The following is a 19,688-nucleotide window of genomic DNA, read 5'->3' as shown; positions in this document are numbered from 1 at the left end:
TATAGGCATGACCGTCGGGCCTCCCCGAAATTGGCCAGATCTCAAACAGGCTGGTTTGATCTTTCCGTCAGATCAGGGACCGCATTGCCTCACTGATGCGTTCCTTGATCCGACAGCACCTATGCCTGCCATTTTAATTAGATCAGAAAAGCGCAATATTGCCCATCCGTAGGTGAGCATATCAGGCGAAGAGCTGCTCACTTGGCGATCATGCCGTACAGTATATGGCCACCTTTACAATCTGAGATCCCTATCACATTCACACACACTAGGGCCAATTAATCTGCCTGAATGTTATTGGAGTGTGGGTGGAAGCTCACACAGGCCATGGGAAGAAAATGCAATATCCTTGCAGGTGGTGCCCTGGCTGGAATTGAACCCAGCAGTGCTAGACATTATGTGCATACATACATATTCTACTTTCATTTATTTAGTGTAGGCTGTCAATTATATATGTCACTAGCAATATGCTTTGTACTTTTAGTAGCTGTATTTCCACACAGTAAAGATACCTAAACATATCACCTTTGTGGGTGGCACTTTTAGAATTCAATAGGAAGTAGACACTTATTTTTCAGAAAGAATTTTATGTACCCCCCCCCCCCTTTTCTATCTCTATTGATGGCACCCTCATCAACCCTGTCGATTCGGCACGTTGTTTGGGGGTTTCACTACATCTCTTCCCTTGTGTCTTCGTACGTTCCTGGCCGACTCCTTCGTTCCTCGCAGAGCAATCGCTTGGTTGCGCCCCCCACTACTACTGCGGTTTCCCGCCTTAAACCTTTCTGCCTTGCTGCCCCTTACATTGGGAATGCCCTCCCTGATTGCCTCCGGAGAGAATCCTGTCTCAGTGTTTTTAAAACCAAACTAAAAGACTACCTTTTGGAGCACTCGCCCAGCACCTGATCTGGGAAATAGCACTTATATTGTACTGTCACCCACTGTGACCTACAGCACTTATATTTGCCTATTTGTGTCTGTAAGTTACCCTCCCATATAGATTGTAAGCTCTACGGGGCAGGGACCACCATCCTCTTGTGTCTTTGACTCTTAACTTATTGCAACTGTAACTGTATCTTGTATTTATTTGTATTTATTGTTATACTTTGTATTTATCTATTATCTTATTAACCCCCTGTTTGTATTAATGTATTCTACTTTACAGCGCTGCGTACATAAGTAGCGGTTTATAAATAAAATTATACATACATACATACATACCAGTTGCAATGGATTGTCATTACTTACAGTGGTTAAATGCATTATTTACATGTGCTCCTAATTCCTTCTTACCCAAGCAATTGCCTAACATATTCCTTGTCTCTAGTAACCTGATAGCAGTGAGTCTAATATTTGCTTTCATTATTCAAACTCAGCAGACTGATTAGAACTAATTGGGGATTTTGTTTGCTTTTGTTTAATTCGCTGGGGCAAATTTGCAAGTTTGTGAATGAGAACAAACGTGCATATCCTGCCACATTATCTGCAAAACTCTCCTCTGCCAATCCAGTGCTACAGAATATCTGCTTTCTGATTGGTCACATTTTGTTCTGCCCAACAGTGCTTTCAAAGGCTGGTTCTTAGTCATTAATGAACAAATAAAGGCAAACCCAGTGCCTGTTGTCATCTGCTTTATATACTGAATAATTGATTAATACTCTTTTCAGACACGTTACCCACACCTCCCAACAGATCCCCAAAAGGGCAGTAATATTCTGATTAGGGCAGTGTGTGGGCATTTAATGCCAGGGATGGGGCATGTCAGGGATGTGGCCTTAACCTCCCTGTCCAACTGCAAGGGTAAAAGCTTGAACCACCCACCTGCTTGTACTTTCACAGTACCCCACACGTTAATGTTACCAAGCTAACACTGCTATATATGCCAGTAGATAAAGAATTGGAGGGAAGGAACAGAGATTATGTGACTTAAAGGGAAACTGTACCGACTTAACGAATATTTAACTAGCTCATATTAAGTGACCTATTGAAGAATCTTACCTAACTGGAATATATATATATCAGAAAATTTGTTTCTTTTGCAATCTTTTTTTTTCCGTGTATGTGTGCTCTTGTATTTTTGGTGTGCACTGTGAATAGTATGATCCTAGTGGGAAGCTCCTAGAACTTAAAATGGCAATTATCTATTTAGGAGTACCCAATGACACATACTACTAAAAAGTAATTTTTTATGAAAATGGTTTATTTAGATGAAGCAGGGTTTTACATATGAGCTGGTTTAAATTAGATTTTTATAGAGCCCTGCATTGTTTGGGGGTATAGTTTTCTTTAATTAAAGAGACAGAACAGTGGTATTGGTAGTGGAGTGCTATGAAGTTACTGATTACCACAGTGATTGGTATGTGCTGTGAATGGGATGATATGATATAACTACAGGGACCCTGGATTTGCTGTGCTAGATGACTGTTGGGCACTGAAACTCTGGATTGCAAAGTAACTGCAAGGACGCAGAGAATGCTGAGAGGTGTAACTTCAAGCCCATTTACTGTGCACTGCAGTGGAACTCCTGCAAATATGAAATTGAATTACAATGTGGCTGCAGAGCACTATTCTTTTGCTTGAGTGTGAACATCACACATCAGCACATCGGCTGGAGAGAAGCCACTTACTATTGCAAACAGAATCTGTTAGTAAAAAGTGCCTGATCTGAGGCATAATAGCCAACTGCATCCTTACAAAATCAACATATATTTGTTTTGCTAAAACTATCTAAAAATGGATTTTTGCATAAATTAGTAGCCTTAATGGAAATCAGATAGTGACAATGTTGTATTCTTATTAAATAACACAGTGGAGATCCAGAGAATGGCTAGTCCACTGCCTCTATTATCAATACTCTATCAAATGCTTGCCTACAGACCAATACATTATTCATGTGACATTTCCCAGCATTCTCCCGATGAGCAGAGACAAACAGGATCAGACATGTGTGCCTCTCAGTCTATAGTTTCCTAATTGTTGTTTGCTGTTGGTGCTTCACATTCAGCTTGTCGTGAATTAAAACTGTAGACAAGAAGCTATTTTTATCCTTTACATAACAGCCTAATGCTTTTCAAATCCCTCTTTACTTTCTCTATGTAGTGCCGCTTTCTTTCCATGAAGTTGCAACTCCTCATATCAGTGGTCTTTACCCAGTAAAAGAGGTTTGCACTGTGCCATCTGCCAGGTACATTACCCAGCCCCCTGCTGTACCTTAGATCTCCACAAAGAGCAGGAAGCTGCTTCATTTCATGAAATATATTTAATATGAAATAAAAATACCTATTTTTAAAAAACAGACACGCAGTTGAGCTCATTTGCTAATCCTCTCCTGTTGTCTCTGGGTGCCTCTTAAGCCTGTTTTACCATTGCTATTATTGAGATTTTCAGCTTTATTAACAGGAACAAAGTGATATCAAGCAGGTTTCTAATTTATCCATTTTATTTAACACCCAGTTGAAGAGTTCGAGGAACAATACACTTCATAACATTCTAGAAAATAATTAGTTATGTACTTGTTATACAGGGGTGGTTCATATATATGTTGCAGCCACAAAAGAGAAGCAAATATGTAGCTTAATTAATTAAAAGGTTTTACACACTCACCAAATTAAGTGATAGGCTCGGGTGCTTATGCCGCGAAACCCTCGCTCAGTGTGTTAATCTCTCCTCGTTTAAAACAAGACATATCCGTACATGGTTACACAATGCAAGATGCTTGTTGACCACCAATAAAGTTTTTGTATTTTTTATCCGCTTCATTTTCTATACAGGGGTGGTTCACCTTAGTATTTTATTCTTAGCAACTTTTCATTTGGTATTATTTTTCTAGTTTTTGACTTATTTGCCTTATTAGCCATCTCCTATTCATTACATCAGCGTTTTTCAACCACTGTTCCTGTGCCGCGAGATGCTGACTGGTGTGCCGTAGGCAGGGCCGCAATTTTTACTTTCAAAGGGGGCCCGGCGATGCTACAGTTTTTCTTAGTAGCTCGGGCCCCCTTTAATAAAATCCGGGCCCTGTCATTGGTTGCGCCCCGTGTGTACGGGTGACGTCAGTACGCACGGGGCGCAACGTTATAAAAGGGCCTGTGTGCGGTCGCGTGTAGGCAGAAGTGAAGAGGCGGCGCGCCTGAGGGATACGAAGATGCTGCTGAAGCCACCGGAGAAGCCGCCGAAGAGCAGAAGTAGAATGCTGCTGGGCACCAATGTATTAGGGGGGGGCCACGTGGCACACTGACTTATGGGGGCACTGCTGCTGGGCACCAATGTACTAGGGGGGCTGGCTCTTGGCACCAATGTACTGGGGGGCACTGCTGCTGGGCACCAATGTACTAGGGGGGCACTGCTCTTGGCACCAATGTACTAGGGGGGCACTGCTGCTGGGCACCAATGTACTAGGGGGGCACTGCTCTTGGCACCAATGTACTAGGGGGGCACTGCTGCTGGGCACAGAGTTAAATTTTTTAACATTTTCTAATGGTGGTGTGCCTCGTGATTTTTTTCATGAAACAAGTGTGCCTTGGCCCAAAAAAGGTTGAAAAACACTGCATTACATTATAGGGTTAGGCATAGGGTTGCTGGCCACTTCCTAAATAAAGCGCAATGACTCCATGTACATGCCTACATTTGCACTAGCCACCACAGAAAATAGAACTACCTGTAGTTAGGTGAAACATGTCACCAGAAATGCCCTAGAGATCATCTATCACAGTCTATTCTAGAGGAATATCTTCAGGGAGGATCAGGGGATGTTCCCCAGAGACATGGGCTGAAGTTATTGTAACTTTTCCACAGAAGAAACTTTAATCATATGCTCCTGTCTATTCATGCTCTTACCCTGGGATCATGACAATAATAGCTTCATTTCCTCGATTTTGCTATTTTAGAAGGATGATATCATTTACTTTGATATGTTTAAATCCGTACAGTGCTTTTGTTTCTTGTGCCTACAGCAATCCGCCTCCCCCTGTCACACCTGAGAGTGGGAAATTGCTACTTCAGTGGAAATATAGAATTCCTGCCCCATGTAAATCCCCTAAAGTAAAACTACAGGGCAGTGCCAGTGGTTAGCATTGCTGCCTTGCTCCCTATATCTGGGTTTTCTTTCATGCTCTTCAGATTCCTTTCAGGTTCCAAATGCAACTTTCTTTTATTGAACTGACTGGTGTATTTAGTGAATGTTATAGGGAACTTTTAGTGTGTTATAGAATGAGCAAGTCTTAGCAACTTTTAAATTAGTCTTCATTTTATTTTATTCTTTATAGTCAGAAAGGGTCACTGGCCCCAGAAGCCAAAAAAAAAACTATTGCTCTGTAAGGCTACAATTGTATTGTTATTTTAATCATACCTGAGTAAAGAGCCCTTAAAGCTTTCTCTTGTTGTAGCTGCCTGCACTGCATCTGTGCACCAAATAAGGATGAAACTGACGTGCAGTTGGCAGTGTGATCAGTGGGTGGGCTTTAGCCTCTAGGCTAGGGTATTGTAGGACCGATACCACGCTTCCTTCCCATGTTTTTTTCTGCTGTACTGGTCATTGTATAACACACCATAAATAGGTCCTCCCTATTAATAACAATAGGAGCAAGCATCATTTTTACAGGACAGGACGGTTAAATCCTGGCCAGGTGTCAAGCCCAACCATAAATGGGCCATTTATGAATTTACCACCTCTTATAGGCACACACTGCTGGTCATTTGTGTTAGTTTTTCTTTGCTTAGAAGTAGGAAGCAGCATAGCTAGGGAAAAAATGATGAAAAAGTTGAGAAATTGGTGAGGTGTGAAAGAGATTTTCCTGGAATGAAGCTTGTGTGGAGAAAAAGAAGCCTTTGTGCCTATGAGAAGTTTGAGCCAAGGTCACAGTTCCAATGAAATCCTAGTGTGTCAAAGCCAGGGCTCTGATTTTATGTCTGGGAGCAATGCCTAGTATAGCAGAGACCACAAACCAGAATACCAAAGGCTGACTGACCCATTATACAGAAGGATGAGTAATGTCACACAGCTCATAAAGCACCAGCATGCCCTTCAGCCCCAGATTGTGTGTTTCCCAGATTGTGTGATTCCTATAATGTGATCTTTCACAGCGCTATAATGTTTCCTGCTCCTTTCCAAATCCAATTCACCCTCATGTTAATTTGTATTTAAAGCATGTGAAACAAGGGGCACAGGTGCCATATCTGTTATGCAGCTTTAACCACTTACTGCCCACAAGTACATTCTTTCTGTGCATGCAGATGCTAGGAGAGTGAATGGTACATCTGGCTCCGGTATTCTTGTTTAGGTTGCAGTAAACGTAAGTGTTGTTTTGGGTTTGTCTAACCCTTGGGAAGGAAAAGGGATTTTTAGTACAGGTTAACAGCAAAGTACATATGAGACCTCATACCTAGGCTTGGTGAATGGGACTTGGCATTATTGATGCTACATAATACGAATCAGTGGGAGCATGATGAATCTCAATTGAAATACTATGCTGTTTAGGGATTAACTGCATATTCAGCTGTTCTTTCCCATTTAACCAGATCAATGTGGCTTTATTTTATGCAGAGATCTGAAATTAGACAATGTACTTCTCGATCATGAAGGTCACTGCAAACTGGCCGACTTTGGTATGTGCAAAGAGGGTATCCGGGAAGGCTGTACAACATCGACATTCTGCGGAACTCCTGATTACATTGCACCAGAGGTACAATAACACATGGGCATTGCAGGAACAATTTTGGCAGGACATTCGCTGACGCTTTTCTGTGTTTGACATTATACAGTGACGTACATTGTTATAACGATGTATTATACTAAATACCTAGCTGTCAAACAAATTATCATGGCCTCTGTCTAGCTCCACTTGTAAGGCCTAATAAGTGTAATCTTTCCTGACATTGGTGGCCACAGGTTGTTTTATGTGGGGGGGGGTGGGGGGGGTATGTATTTTTTATGTTTATGGGTTTTACCCCCTAAAATATAACATTTATTTAATTTATTTAAAACTGTTTAAATTCTGGTGTTGGTATCTATTAACTATGGTTAACTAACTGCAGGCATTTTATAGCTAGATAAGGGTCACTATCTGTTATAAAACATTAGTATTACCCGACAACTCAAGGATACAGTGTCATCTTGCAGCTATGTAACTGATACCAGAGTACATATATTTTATTTATCTTTAACATGGTTTTATCTTTGTTTCCAATATAGATATTACAGGAGATGCAGTATGGACCTCTAGTAGATTGGTGGGCAATGGGTGTTCTTTTGTACGAGATGCTCTGCGGCCATGCACCTTTTGAAGCAGAAAATGAGGATGACCTCTTTGAAGCCATACTGAATGATGAAGTAGTGTATCCAGGCTGGCTGTCCCAGGATGCAGTAGAAATTCTACAAGCTGTAAGTATTTATTACAAAGTGCAAACAGTCTCAGAGTTCTTCATCCTTTTGTTTAATTAAAATACGTATATTCAGCCTGATATTCATTTATCAGGGAACTACCCGGGTGCTTGTGGTAATAGTATAAAGGGCTTTGCAGTTTCAATTAATGGAATGCAATATGTACCTCCCATCTGTCCTGATTTTCGCCTGACAATCCTGATTTTAACAGCTTAGCCCGCAGTCCCGGATTCTTATTGAAATGTCCCTCATTTCCCTTTGATCTCATGCACTGAACCACCAAAAAAACAAAGTTTCTTAAACCTAAGATAAATTGGGTTTTGGCAGAGAGCCCAGAACACTCAACACCTGCACTAAGATACAATTGTTACTAATAAGATAAACGGGTATCTTGGGGGAACTGAGATTTGCACCTTAAAGGGCAATTTCAGGTTGTATTCAGACTTTACATAACCTGCCAAATTTTGTACTATGGGTGTGGTATTTAGGGGGGTGTGGTCACAAAATCGGTGTGATGAAAACTGTTTGCTGCGCAGCGTGCAGCATTTCTTTTTGTTCCTCTCTACATTTTTCAAATGTTGGGAGGTATGTAATTATTATTATTATTAACATTTATTTATAAAGCACCAACACATTCTGCAGCGCTGTACAATAAGTGGGTTTCATACATTGGACATACAGAGTAACATATAAAGCAATCAATAACCAATACAAGAGGTGAAGAGAGCCCTGCCCAGAAGAGCTTACAAGCTACAAGTAATGCCTATATATACGTATGTATATATGACACAATGAATATATTGTATAAACTGGGTGTGGGTTTTACTTAAGAGGGCTTTTTCTCTCTAGTGCCTGCCTTGCGATCTTATCTGCAGTGCTTTGTGTCAGTGTTACAGCCCTAGGGAATTTAGATTCTTTGCACTGTCCGCTCTTGCATCCTTTTTGCTATTGGAAACGGAAAAACTTTGTAGCTTCTCACCACTCCCCAGGAGCCCTGAGTGCTAAGAATATAAAATTCCGTCCTGTTTCTGTCTCAGCAATTTCCTGTGGGAGAAGTAATGTTCTGAGCTTGTGCCTTTACAACGTTGGACATTAAAATTCAGTATTTTATTCTACTGACATTAATGGTAAACTTCCAACTGATAGGAATTGTCCAGTGCGCTTGATTTATAAACAGTACCAGGTGTCCACTGAGAAAGGCAAGCAATCACATGGTGGCCACTGCTATTATTGTATATTATCAATGATGTTTCCCTGTTTGTGTGTGCAGCAAGCAGTTGTGTGATGAATCTCCAAGCATGCAGAGGCTTATATCTCATTCCTTTATCTCATCATGCAGCAGTTATAATTTATGGGTGAGATTATGTCTTTTTAAAGGTTGCTTTGTGAATGTTTGGGCTAGCCACACCCCTGACATTACTGACCCCACCCTACCTGCCCAAACTCTGGCAACTCTGTCTGGACCCCACTCCTTTGTGAGAAGACCTGACCTTTTCCCAAGAGTCCAGGCCCCCTTACAACAGTGCATTAAGATTACAGTGGGCTGCAAGTACATCCTGTTCAAATGCTCAAAATACTTCACAGTGTTTGAGAGGAGAATGTTTAGCAAGGCAAAGGAACAATTTTGCAGCTGTTGCAGAATATATTATTTTATGAACTTAGAGGGGTGGTTCAAAAGTTAAAAGTTAACTTTAAGTATGTTATACTACTTTTAGTTTGTTATACATTGTCCTATTCCTAGCAGTTTTGCAATTGATCTTCATTATTTATCTTTTATAGGTCTTGAATTATTTGCGTTCCTTTTCTGCCGTTTTCCAGCTTTCAAATGGGGGCCGCTGACCCCGGCAGTGCTTATCTTTCTATTTGGTTCCTCACCTATTCATCTTCCAGTCCCTCATTCAAACAATTGCCAGGTTTCTAATATAAATAAGACCCTAGCGACCAGATAGCTGTTGAATTATCAAAATGGGAATCTGTTCTAAAGTGCTAATTAACTGTGCTAAAATAACAGTGTTAAATAACCAAAAAACCATAAAAAATTAAGACCAATTGCAAACTAAGAATATCAATGTCTACATCATACTAAAAGTTATAACTACCCAGGCCCAATTAGAAGTACATAATAAATAAAAATTTATATAATTTGATTTCAGTAAATTACATTTAATATGATTTTATTATCCTACATGATGAGTCCAGAAACTCCCTGTAAGCTACAGTAGCTACTGCCCTACAGAAAGGAAAGGCAAAACAAATAATGTAATTTAACTAGGGAATTAGTTAGGGAATATTGCAGCAAACTCACAAGCCTTGTGCGGTGTAACAATATGCAGAGGAATGAAGATCTTCATAAGTTAAAGTAGAAGGAAAGGGAGAAATTCACTGTGGGTGCCAAATGCTTATATTTTACCCTGGGATGGTGTTCCTGTTGGAAGAAAACCGCACCAGCCCAGGGTAGCTGCGAGTGATTGATCGGAGTGGGCGGAGTTAAATACAACCCACAGACCGGGTTAATGGACATGCTATCAGTAGAGATAGTAAAGAGGGGAGTAGGACCAGGTTTAGGTGGTAGGATGATCAGTACAGTTTTTGTTGGGTTCAGTTTAAGGTAGCATTAACTCATCCAGTTGGAGATTGCTAGGAGGCAGTTAAAAGAATTCAGTCTTAGTTAATGAAGGAGTTGATAAATATATTTGAATATTATCAACACACAGATGATATTTAAAGCCAAATTAGATAAAGTAGAGGGAAAGTAAAGAGGGAGAATTACAACAGGCCAAATACAGAGCCTTGCAGCCCCTACATTAAGTGGAACTAGAGATTTTAGCATACAGTAAGTGACAGTAAACAGTTGGTTAGAAATGTAAGAGAAGAGCCAAGATGCAACCAGAAGTTGTATAAGGAGTTAGTGGTCACATCAAAGGGAAGAGTAGAATAGAGAAGTGACCTTTGGCAACCTAAAGATCATTTGTAACCCAGCACAGTGCAGTCTCAGTAGAGTGCGCAGGCCAGAAACCAGATTGGATGTAAAAGTGTATTGAATATAGAAAACAGGTGTTGTGAATTGGATTTGTTATTGTTTATGAGAGTAAGAATACTGCAGTAGTCTTGCTTGGCCTTAGGGCAGAATTAAGACACATCAGGAAAAATTTATGACATATGGGATTTTTCTCTGCATACATTCAGTAGATCTTTTAAAGGAAAAGGAAATGCTAATAAAGAGTTAATCTCAAGCTGCAGGCATACCTTGAGTCTCTCAATAGTGCCCTTAAGTCTCCCCATATTTCACCTGTTCAGGAAGAAAAAACACTGAGCTGTGTAAAGAAAGTTCCCATAATGCCTTGCTCCTGCACGAGACCCAGACCGGTGTACATGCTCAGTTAGTTAGACTATGAGGAAGCTTCCTGCTGATTGGCTCAGATCCACATTCCTAAGAGGGGAGAGAGGAGATAGTTGCATGTCTCTGGCACAGGAAAACAGGCACAACAAATCTTTTGACTGAGAACTCAGTGCAGCGTTTCTGTGAGTGCTTATGGCTGTATTTACATAGACCTTTCTGATAAAGCTTACTTAGTTTTTACCTTTCTTCCTCCTTTAAGAATATTGTTTGTGAGTTCAGCCAGGGGCATGGGTTTGGGTATGAGTATGCTGAGCTATCTCGGGTGCATGTGAGTCAGCGGTGGAGGAGATAATGTGGTTAGTCACTTATCAGAGTATCAGGATAAAATGTATCCCTAAGGGCTCTGGCACACGGGGAGATTAGTCGCCCGCGACAAATCTCCCTGTTCGCGGGCGACTAATCTCCCCGAATTGCCATCCCACCGGCGACAATGTAAGTCGCCGGTGGGATGGCACACGCTGCGCAGGTGATTTCGGCAAATCGCTGAAGTTGCCTCGCGAGGCATTTTCGGCGATTTGTCGAAATCGTGCCGCCGCATGTGCCATCCCACCGGCGACTTACATTGTCGCCGGTGGGATGGCAACTGATGGCAACTCGGGGAGATTAGTCGCCCGCGAACAGGGAGATTTGTCGCGGGCGACTAATCTCCCCGTGTGCCAGAGCCCTAAAGGAGGAGAGACTAGACCTGAGATAGTGAGCTTGGGCTGGAAGATCAATAGCTTATTTAGTCCAAATTAGGACAGTGGGAGAAGGAATAGGTTTTGCAGGTGAGTGGGAGACAGAAGGTGATGATCCAAAAAGTGTGCAATCTTTATTGGTTGATGTGTTTCCACTACTGGAGTTGAAAGGTGGATGTTCAATCAAGAAAACAATGTCCAAGATTATAAAGTATCATCAATATGGCAGGTAAAATCACCAAGGATAATGTTGAACAGTACAGAAGAAGACAGAAAGCCAGGTCAGTCAGTAGATTTGTGTGCTTTAATTATGCAAAATGTTATATTTGTCTATATAACTTAAATAAAATAATCAGCTCTTATGGCAGACTTGTCACTTTCCCCTGAAACTTTCCAGCAGTGGCAGGGCAAGGACCACTGGACTTTTGGATCGGCTTTGTATCTGACAACTTTATTGCTCACATTTATATTTTCACAAAACTGCTGAAAATGATTTTTTCATATAAACTAATGATAGATATTATACTTTGCCTTTTATTAAAAGAATCAGTATAAGTAAAGTATTAGCATACCATTGCTCTTTCTAATGGTGAAACTTATATAAAGATTATGTGCAACCTCCCCTACTGCCTTGTGTCTCTCTTGTGCTGTGTGTGCAGTTCAGGGCAGCCAGCGTAGCTCCCTAATTCATCCCTCGCCTGCCCCTGCTTTATTGCCCTTGGCTGAACTCCAGTGGTAGAAACCTGACTACAAAATGTGAATACAGATTCTGTTACATATTCAGCCGATGAAGAGGGGGGTGGGCTTTTTTTTAACAAGTAGTTCCCGAAAATAAATAGATATTTCAAGCACTGGTTTACTTAACCACAGAAATAAACATTAAAAAGCCAGCTGTAGCACTGGGGCAGTAAATCAGGCTTGTTTCTGCATGTAGGAACAACACTGCATCAACTGCTTGTAAAGGAAACTTAGGGACTTTTAGTAATTCAGTAAACTGTGCTTTTTGCCCCATACAGAGAGACAAAGTATTTAGGTGAATACCAACACAATATAACATTAACTCTTGATTATTGTCACTTTGTTTGATCTCCAGTGATAGCACAGCAGCACAAGCGTTATTGGCTGTTGCCACTCAGGGCCTGCACCTGAGCTGACACAGTGGTTCTTGGGGCAAGCAAGGCAGGAGGCTGATGCTAGCAGAGGGGCTGATTCTCAGCTTTCATTTTTCCACAGGCTGAGAATGAGCCCTGTGTGCCATCAGCCTATATCTGATCTGTTGCACTGAAAAAAAATGTCTGTTCTTACAGGAAAGGTGCAAAATGAGCGGGGTTTATATGCAGGATTGGACTGAGGGATGCTGGGCCCACCGGGGCTGCCTGCACAACCCCCTCCCCCCAAGCACAAGTACATTATAATTATTTTAGGCACGGTCAGGGGAGGAAGCTTATTTGGGGAGCTCCAGCGGGAATCTGGGTCAGCCTAGTCCAACACTTTTTTATATCTGTATTAAAGGGCTTGGGGCACATATACCAAACCAGAGCAAAGTGCAAACAAAATCACCATAATTTGTTTAAAATGCAAAATCAGATTATCCCATATGGGGTCATGGGATGCTTGGAATCGTGTAGGCTCCCACTTTCATTGAGATCAAAATAACTCTCCAACTTTGTTGCTTAAGAGTCAGAATTCCAGTAACAAATCCATGAACCAACATACTCAGGGTTCACCTGTCACCCTGAAATTGTTTCCCCTACCAGAGGTGAGGGCAAGTAGAGCCTGCACTCCAAATGGGGGAAACAATAGTTTTTTTTTTGTTTGTTTGTTTTGTTTTTTTTAAATAGCCCCCACCAGCGCTAAGCCACCAGCACCAGGAGGGAGCTCCCCATGTGGGTTGCCATGTTGGGGCATACACATGCGCACCTCTGGTGGGTGAAGCAATTTCAGGGTGCAAGTACAAAATACTAATTTATTCCAGGATAACAAATAGCACTGTTTGTACTGAATGGCAAACTCAAATAAATCATAAATCAAATGCGTGCCATTCTATCAGGTGTTACACTCTTACAAGTGCTACCAATTTTAGACATATTAGACTAGGCATTTTTTCATGGAGGCTTGTTTCCCTGAAAAAAAATTACATTAATCTGTATCCCTAATTGTTATAATTATTATAATTATCCTTTTGTATCCTGGAGGAAATACACAGAAATATGGGAAGAACACACTAACTCCACACAGAGAGGCCATTGGTTGCAGTAAAACCACGGTCCCTATGCTGCAAACACACAATGCTAACAACTGTGCCACTACATTCCATAACTGCCATATGGAGTTATCATCATTGCTTATTGCACATGTAATCTATCAACAAAGTTCTTCTACTTCTGCTTATCTTTACTTCTGCTTATCTTTGGAAAATGTTATGACTGTGCCCCATGTATGTAGCGTAAGTGTTTGAGCTCTGTTCCACCGTACGTCAATATTATTTTGGGCCAGCTACTCCAGTTCCCCTCTGGTGTCCAGTGAAGGTCAGTTATGGAGGTTATGTCTTAATTCGGCTACACATTTCCAATCCATCCCCATTTCCTTTGAATGATAATGGCGGTGGTGACCTCTAGTAGCCATTCCTGTTTCTGCAGTAATTCAATATTTTTTGGTTTATATTTCAAACTAAGGTCTTCTACCCTTTGTGTACATCATGGCTACTCTTTCCTACTTCTTATTGATGTACATTGACCCAAGCGACATTGTCAAGGCCCTGTAAAAACCTGGTTTGTTACTGGACAGTTGATGAACTTAGGTTTTGTGTGGTCTGCTAAGTGCTTCATAGTTTTCAACAGGGTGATACAAGGTTACCTCTCACTAAGTGATGTGCCCTCACAATACTGTTCATAATCTCTTCCTGGATACTGGACTATTTTTTTCTGATGTAACCCTCATTTGTCTTGATCCAGTCTATCTGTACCATCACACTTCTCCTCAGTGCCAGCTTGCCTGTTTTAGGCTACTGCCACACCAGCCTGATGCATTAGCCCCTATGGTTGCTTCAGAAATCTGTTTTCTGCCCTTACGGATTTAGTGCCTGTGTGTCTTCTTCCCTCACCCTGCATAAACAACTCATGTTCTATCTGTAATTCTTCCTGTGTCAGCAAAATATCTACTCAGTATGGCTTTACCTTGAACACATTCATTTATCTAACTGCGCAGTACAGACATGCCCTTTAATCCGTGGCATTGTTAGAAACATATCATTCCTGTTATATTGCAGTTTGCAGGCTATGATGATATCTGTAAAGACTGTTGGTAGATAGAGAATACATAATAAAAACATACACTGTTTTCATTGTCTTAAATTCAGCCTCAAGCACTGACTGTACTGTTTACATTACACAGGTATCTTGCAGAAATCACTGAAATACAGGAATGCCATTTTCCATTTAATAATGACTGCTTAAAGAGATACTGACACCAGAAAGTAAATCTTTTTTTACATCTATCATAACATTGTCTTTGCAAGAACTTTATAATTTTGCCATAAAAATATTTGCCTGATTACCTGTCTGATCCCCTGTGTTCCTCTATGAGGGGGCGGCTATATTTGTCTGTTAGCATTAGAAGCTATAACTGACAGGCTGAGAAGGGACAGTCAGGTTGGCAAAACAAGTTGGGTTTAGGAACTTCAAGTAACAATTACTTACAAAACGAAACCTGTCAGCGAAAAACCATCAACACAACCTATAGGTAACTTTTTATGTATGTTCATATTTTGAAAAGTAGTTTTTTCATGTCAGTATCACTTTAAGCAAATGTCTTGTTTTTGAATTATGTTCCATTTTCTCTATAATAATAAAACAGTACCTTGTACTTAATGATAACTGAGCTCCATGAACCCATATTGGTGGCAAAACAATCCTGTTGGGTTAATGTGTAAATTATTTCTAGCAGAGTGACCCAAATTACAGAAAGATTCTTCAAGCATTCCAGATAACAGATCTCTGTACACCTGCATATTAATTCTGCTGCAGCTTGATACCACTAGGTGGTATGGTGGCTACTGTGGGATGTAGGAGCTTTCTGTGGTTTTAGATGAAAACTGTGTGGGCGTTTGTATCCATGGCTATCTGTGTGGCAGTTGCTTAGTGGTGTATGCCACAGGACACAAGGGCACAGCTCCAATGATTGCAAATTACTCTGTATTCAGCTTGTATCTGTGGGTTAAGAGGCATGCAACTGAGCCCTGTGGAAGGCAATGCATGGCAGCCATAGTAGAAAACAACCTTGGATCCATTTGACTCCTAAAGGGGTTTTTCACCATTGAGGTAACTCTAAGTTAATTCTGAGACAAATCGCAATTGGTCTTCATTTTTCAGTTGGTTCTCTTTTTCTTCAGCAGCTATCTGGTTGCTAGGGTCTGAATTACCATTGCAACCAAGGAGTTGATTGAATGAGAGGCTGAAATATGAATAGGAGAGGATCTGAATAGAAAAATAAGGAATAAAAAAGTAACAATAACAATACATTTGTAGCCTCACAGAAAATTAGTTTCTTGGCTGCTGGGGTCAGTGACCCCCATTTTAAAGCTGCAACAAAAGTTAGAAGAAGAAGCTGAACCACCCCTTTGACTGTGCAAGATGCACTCCGGAGAGCAACTTGTTTCTTCTATCTGGCTCTGATCTAGTGCTCTGGGCATGTTGTGTCTCCATGAGGGCTATTAATACATTAATACAATACATGGCCATTAAGCTGCAATGTTTAAGACTTACTTAGTCAATTTTCCGCTCTTATTAACACAGGCCATGAAAATTATTTTTTTTTTTACTATATTTTAGAGCACAAATAAATTTGATCTTACAGTGTATCAACCCAAACATGAAGAATGGCACCTTGACTTTACAACCTATCACTCCTTTAGTGAACCTTTTTTCTAGGCCACAAGCCACTTTACACACTATAGCTTACAGTACACTGTGGTTCCATCTCTGTTCTACTGCTCCTGCTGTCAGCAAACCTAGATGCTTTGGTTCTGTGCAAGGCTACAATGGTGAGCCGTGTACCCACCTCTCCCGGCAGTGCTGCAGACTTTATTTGCAAAGGAAATGTACTCACTATGTGAAAAGATAAGTTTAGGATCTATGCTGATATTTGGTGATGTAAAACATGATTTCTTTCATCATCAGGCCACAACCACTTAGACTTCTTTATTTTAAATACATTTAGAATTCATTTCCTAGCAATAACTAATGTATGTTCCATTTCCAGTTCATGAAGAAAAAGCCGGCCAAGCGTTTAGGAAGTTTGTCTTTGGGGGGTGAGAAGGCAATTTTGTGGCACCCTTTCTTTAAAGACATCAACTGGGATGAGCTGAACAAGAAGACGATTGAGCCACCTTTTAGACCCAGGATTGTAAGTATATTTTCAGCCAATGATCATTTTACTTCCTCTCCTGCTTTCAATAAGCATAGATTTCAGTACTGTACATTGCTGTGAGATGGAAGCGTCCGTGGTGCAGTTAGCGCAGATGTCCATCAAAAGCTGTTTCCCTTCTCCAGCAGGGGGGTTTTATTCATTATCAGAGTACATTAGTTGCACTTATATTGGAAACCCAGTATAAACCCAAAAACAAGCACTGAGATATTAAATGATATTATTATATTTTATCATCCCCCGCCTTCATGCCCCCATAGTGCTAGCCAGTGAGCAACCAAAAAGAACTGAATGCAGCCTGCTACAGGCCACAGCACAGCTTTTGAATAGAGACTGCATTCCTGATGGCTAATGGAAGCATTTTAAGTGATACTATTTAATTTGTTAAAAAATAACCACATGGTGAAAAAGTAAGGTTATATATGATTAGGGTATCACTTAGAGAAGAAATTATACAGGCCTCATCTTTATTGGAACAGGGACATTTGTTTAATTCCTGCAGAAACACACTTCCATATTATAATACAGTACAATGCCACTGCCAGTAGAGTGCAGTACAGAGTGCTACACAATTTGCTTCTGCTTTTATTCCAAAGACAAAATATTGGTCATCATTGTCCATGGCGTACCTATGTGCCATGTAGTACAAATCTTACGATATGAAATGTCGTTGTTGAAGCAGAGGGAGCTTAATTGCTTTGCCCAAGGTTCCCCCATTAGGTCAGGGCTGTCCAACTGGAGGCCAGCGGGCCGGATGTTATCCTGCAGAGGATTTGTATCACCTTCAGTCTGCTCAAAGGTTTCATAGACTTCTCAACCATTGGAGAAGTGCCTGAACTTAACCAAGGAATATATCATTAATTTTAATGAAAACTGGTGGCTAGAAAACACAAAGTAAGTGTTGTCTGTCTGCCTATGACTGTAGGCAACAGGCGGTTTCCACATAAAATAATATCAGGCTCCTCAGTAAGATTACAGGGATACACCCGAGTGCCACGAGCCCCAATTTCTTAATCACTTCTTCTGCGCTGTGGTATAGTAAATTCATGGGGGTAGAAATAGACACTACAGTAAAATGGAATAATTCCATGCCCATTATGCTATGACAGAGTTGCAATTTATAAATCCAAATGACCTTCACCTATATACTAATATTGTGTATTCCTTGTTATGCAGAAAGCTAGAGAGGATGTCAGCAACTTTGACCCGGAGTTTATCAAGGAGGATGCAGTGTTGACCCCTATTGATGAGAGCCTCCTGCCACTGATCAATCAGGAGGAATTTAGAAACTTTTCCTATACTGCTCCAGAGCTTCAGAACACTTTTCAGGACGGCAGTGCTCAGATGCCTCAGTAAAACATTTGCCTACAGGGATTTAATTCTCAAGCCAAATGTAAGAGTGGAGTAGAAGAAGATGAAAGTATTATTGAATGTCTCTGTTGGCAATGTGCTGCCTTGAGCACAAATGGGTATTTAACAAGATGGCACCCTGTCTTCCTGCTCAGAGTTTCAGCAACTCCAGCGTAACCACTGGCTAATACAGAGACCAGCGCTCTTGTTTGGGAGATAAGTTATTGACTTTTGACATTGCAGATCGAAACTGATAATGGTATCTGCGTTCCCAAACTGCAAAATGCACTTTCCAATCCTCAGCCAATTTGTAGAAATAGATGGAGCCTTTGCACAGTCACCCTCTCAAGGAACATTTATGGGAATCCTGAAATGAAAGGCATGACCCTCGGTGGCAATATTATTATGTCGCCTCTAAGGAGTCATTTAACTGCATCTTTATTCTATTATAGTTTGTTATGGCATGTGGGTGATGATGGTGCAAACAGTGGGAAGGCAAAACTAAATGGCCATGGAGAATACTAGTCTATACTTCTATGTGAACAAAGTACTATGAGGTAGTGACCAGGTATACAGCTTGGGCAAGCTTTGTCGGAGATTGTGCCTTTCTAGATCTAGACAATGTGACTACTTGTGCCCTGTTTCGTGACACAAACTTAGATCAGGTTTTTTTTCGTCTGTTAGAACAGACTTATTTATACTTAGCTTGTTTATGAAGCAGGCATGCTGGTTTGGTTTTTATAAGAGATGGTATCTCTAAAGATTTTAAATAAGCTTAGATCTGATTTGTTACTGAATGCAGTCTTCCATTGCCTCCATATCCTTATGCAGGCTCCAATAAAGAGAATGAGGGAAGAAGAAAGAAGCATGGATTTTTCTCCTGATGTTGAGTTCCTCCTGTTACATTTTGTTCCTATTTCTTTGTGGTATCCCATTAGGTTGAAGAGGAAATACAAAAATGGCAATTGTACACACTCCTCCAGAGGTCTAGGACACATTTTAATTCCAGGAATAAAGTGCTTCATTGTGTTAGAAGTCAGTCTGGCATCTGTAGTTTTTACTAGCCTCCATTTTTGCATGTAATGTTCCCTATTTAAATGAAAAGACCGTGTGACCAAAACATCACAACTGCGTGAATGCGTCGGATTAATGTGCTGTGCATCATTTTTTAACATAAGCTATGAAACTTCTGTATATATGTTTTTCTCTGTTTGAGCAACTTATCAATGAAACAACAATTGCATTTAAGACTGCCTTGTGGTTTTTTTGTTTTGCATGCAATTTAATGTTTTCAGATATCTAACCATATTAAGTTTCCTAACACCCCCATATTGCTTCCCCAGCCAGAGGTGGCAGCTAATAGAGCCCACACTCCGCTGAGAGGGAGCTTCCGGTGCGGGCGGCCTTGATGTTTGGCGCACAATGAGCAAATCTCCCCCGCTTGCTTACTATTATTACA

The 19,688-nt window shown here is 40.8% G+C and overlaps 1 protein-coding gene across 1 annotated transcript in view; it reads left to right on the top strand.

The window, feature by feature from the left end:
• The window catches only part of prkch (protein kinase C eta), a 98,720-nt gene extending 79,243 nt beyond the window's left edge, over window positions 1-19,477 (top strand). Inside the window, exons 11-14 of the mRNA XM_002939475.5 lie at window positions 6,542-6,680; window positions 7,190-7,378; window positions 16,715-16,858; window positions 18,056-19,477. Of these exons, the coding sequence (XP_002939521.2) occupies window positions 6,542-6,680; window positions 7,190-7,378; window positions 16,715-16,858; window positions 18,056-18,235 (652 nt within the window). The 3' untranslated portion in view covers window positions 18,236-19,477. The remainder of the gene's footprint in view (window positions 1-6,541; window positions 6,681-7,189; window positions 7,379-16,714; window positions 16,859-18,055) is intronic.
• The last annotated feature ends 211 nt before the right edge of the window (window positions 19,478-19,688 follow it).

This window comes from Xenopus tropicalis, chromosome 8 (genome assembly GCF_000004195.4).
Source record: "Xenopus tropicalis strain Nigerian chromosome 8, UCB_Xtro_10.0, whole genome shotgun sequence".
NCBI lineage: Eukaryota > Metazoa > Chordata > Amphibia > Anura > Pipidae > Xenopus > Xenopus tropicalis.
Note: the sequence above shows the minus strand (reverse complement) of the source record. Positions and strands in the feature narration are given on the sequence as shown.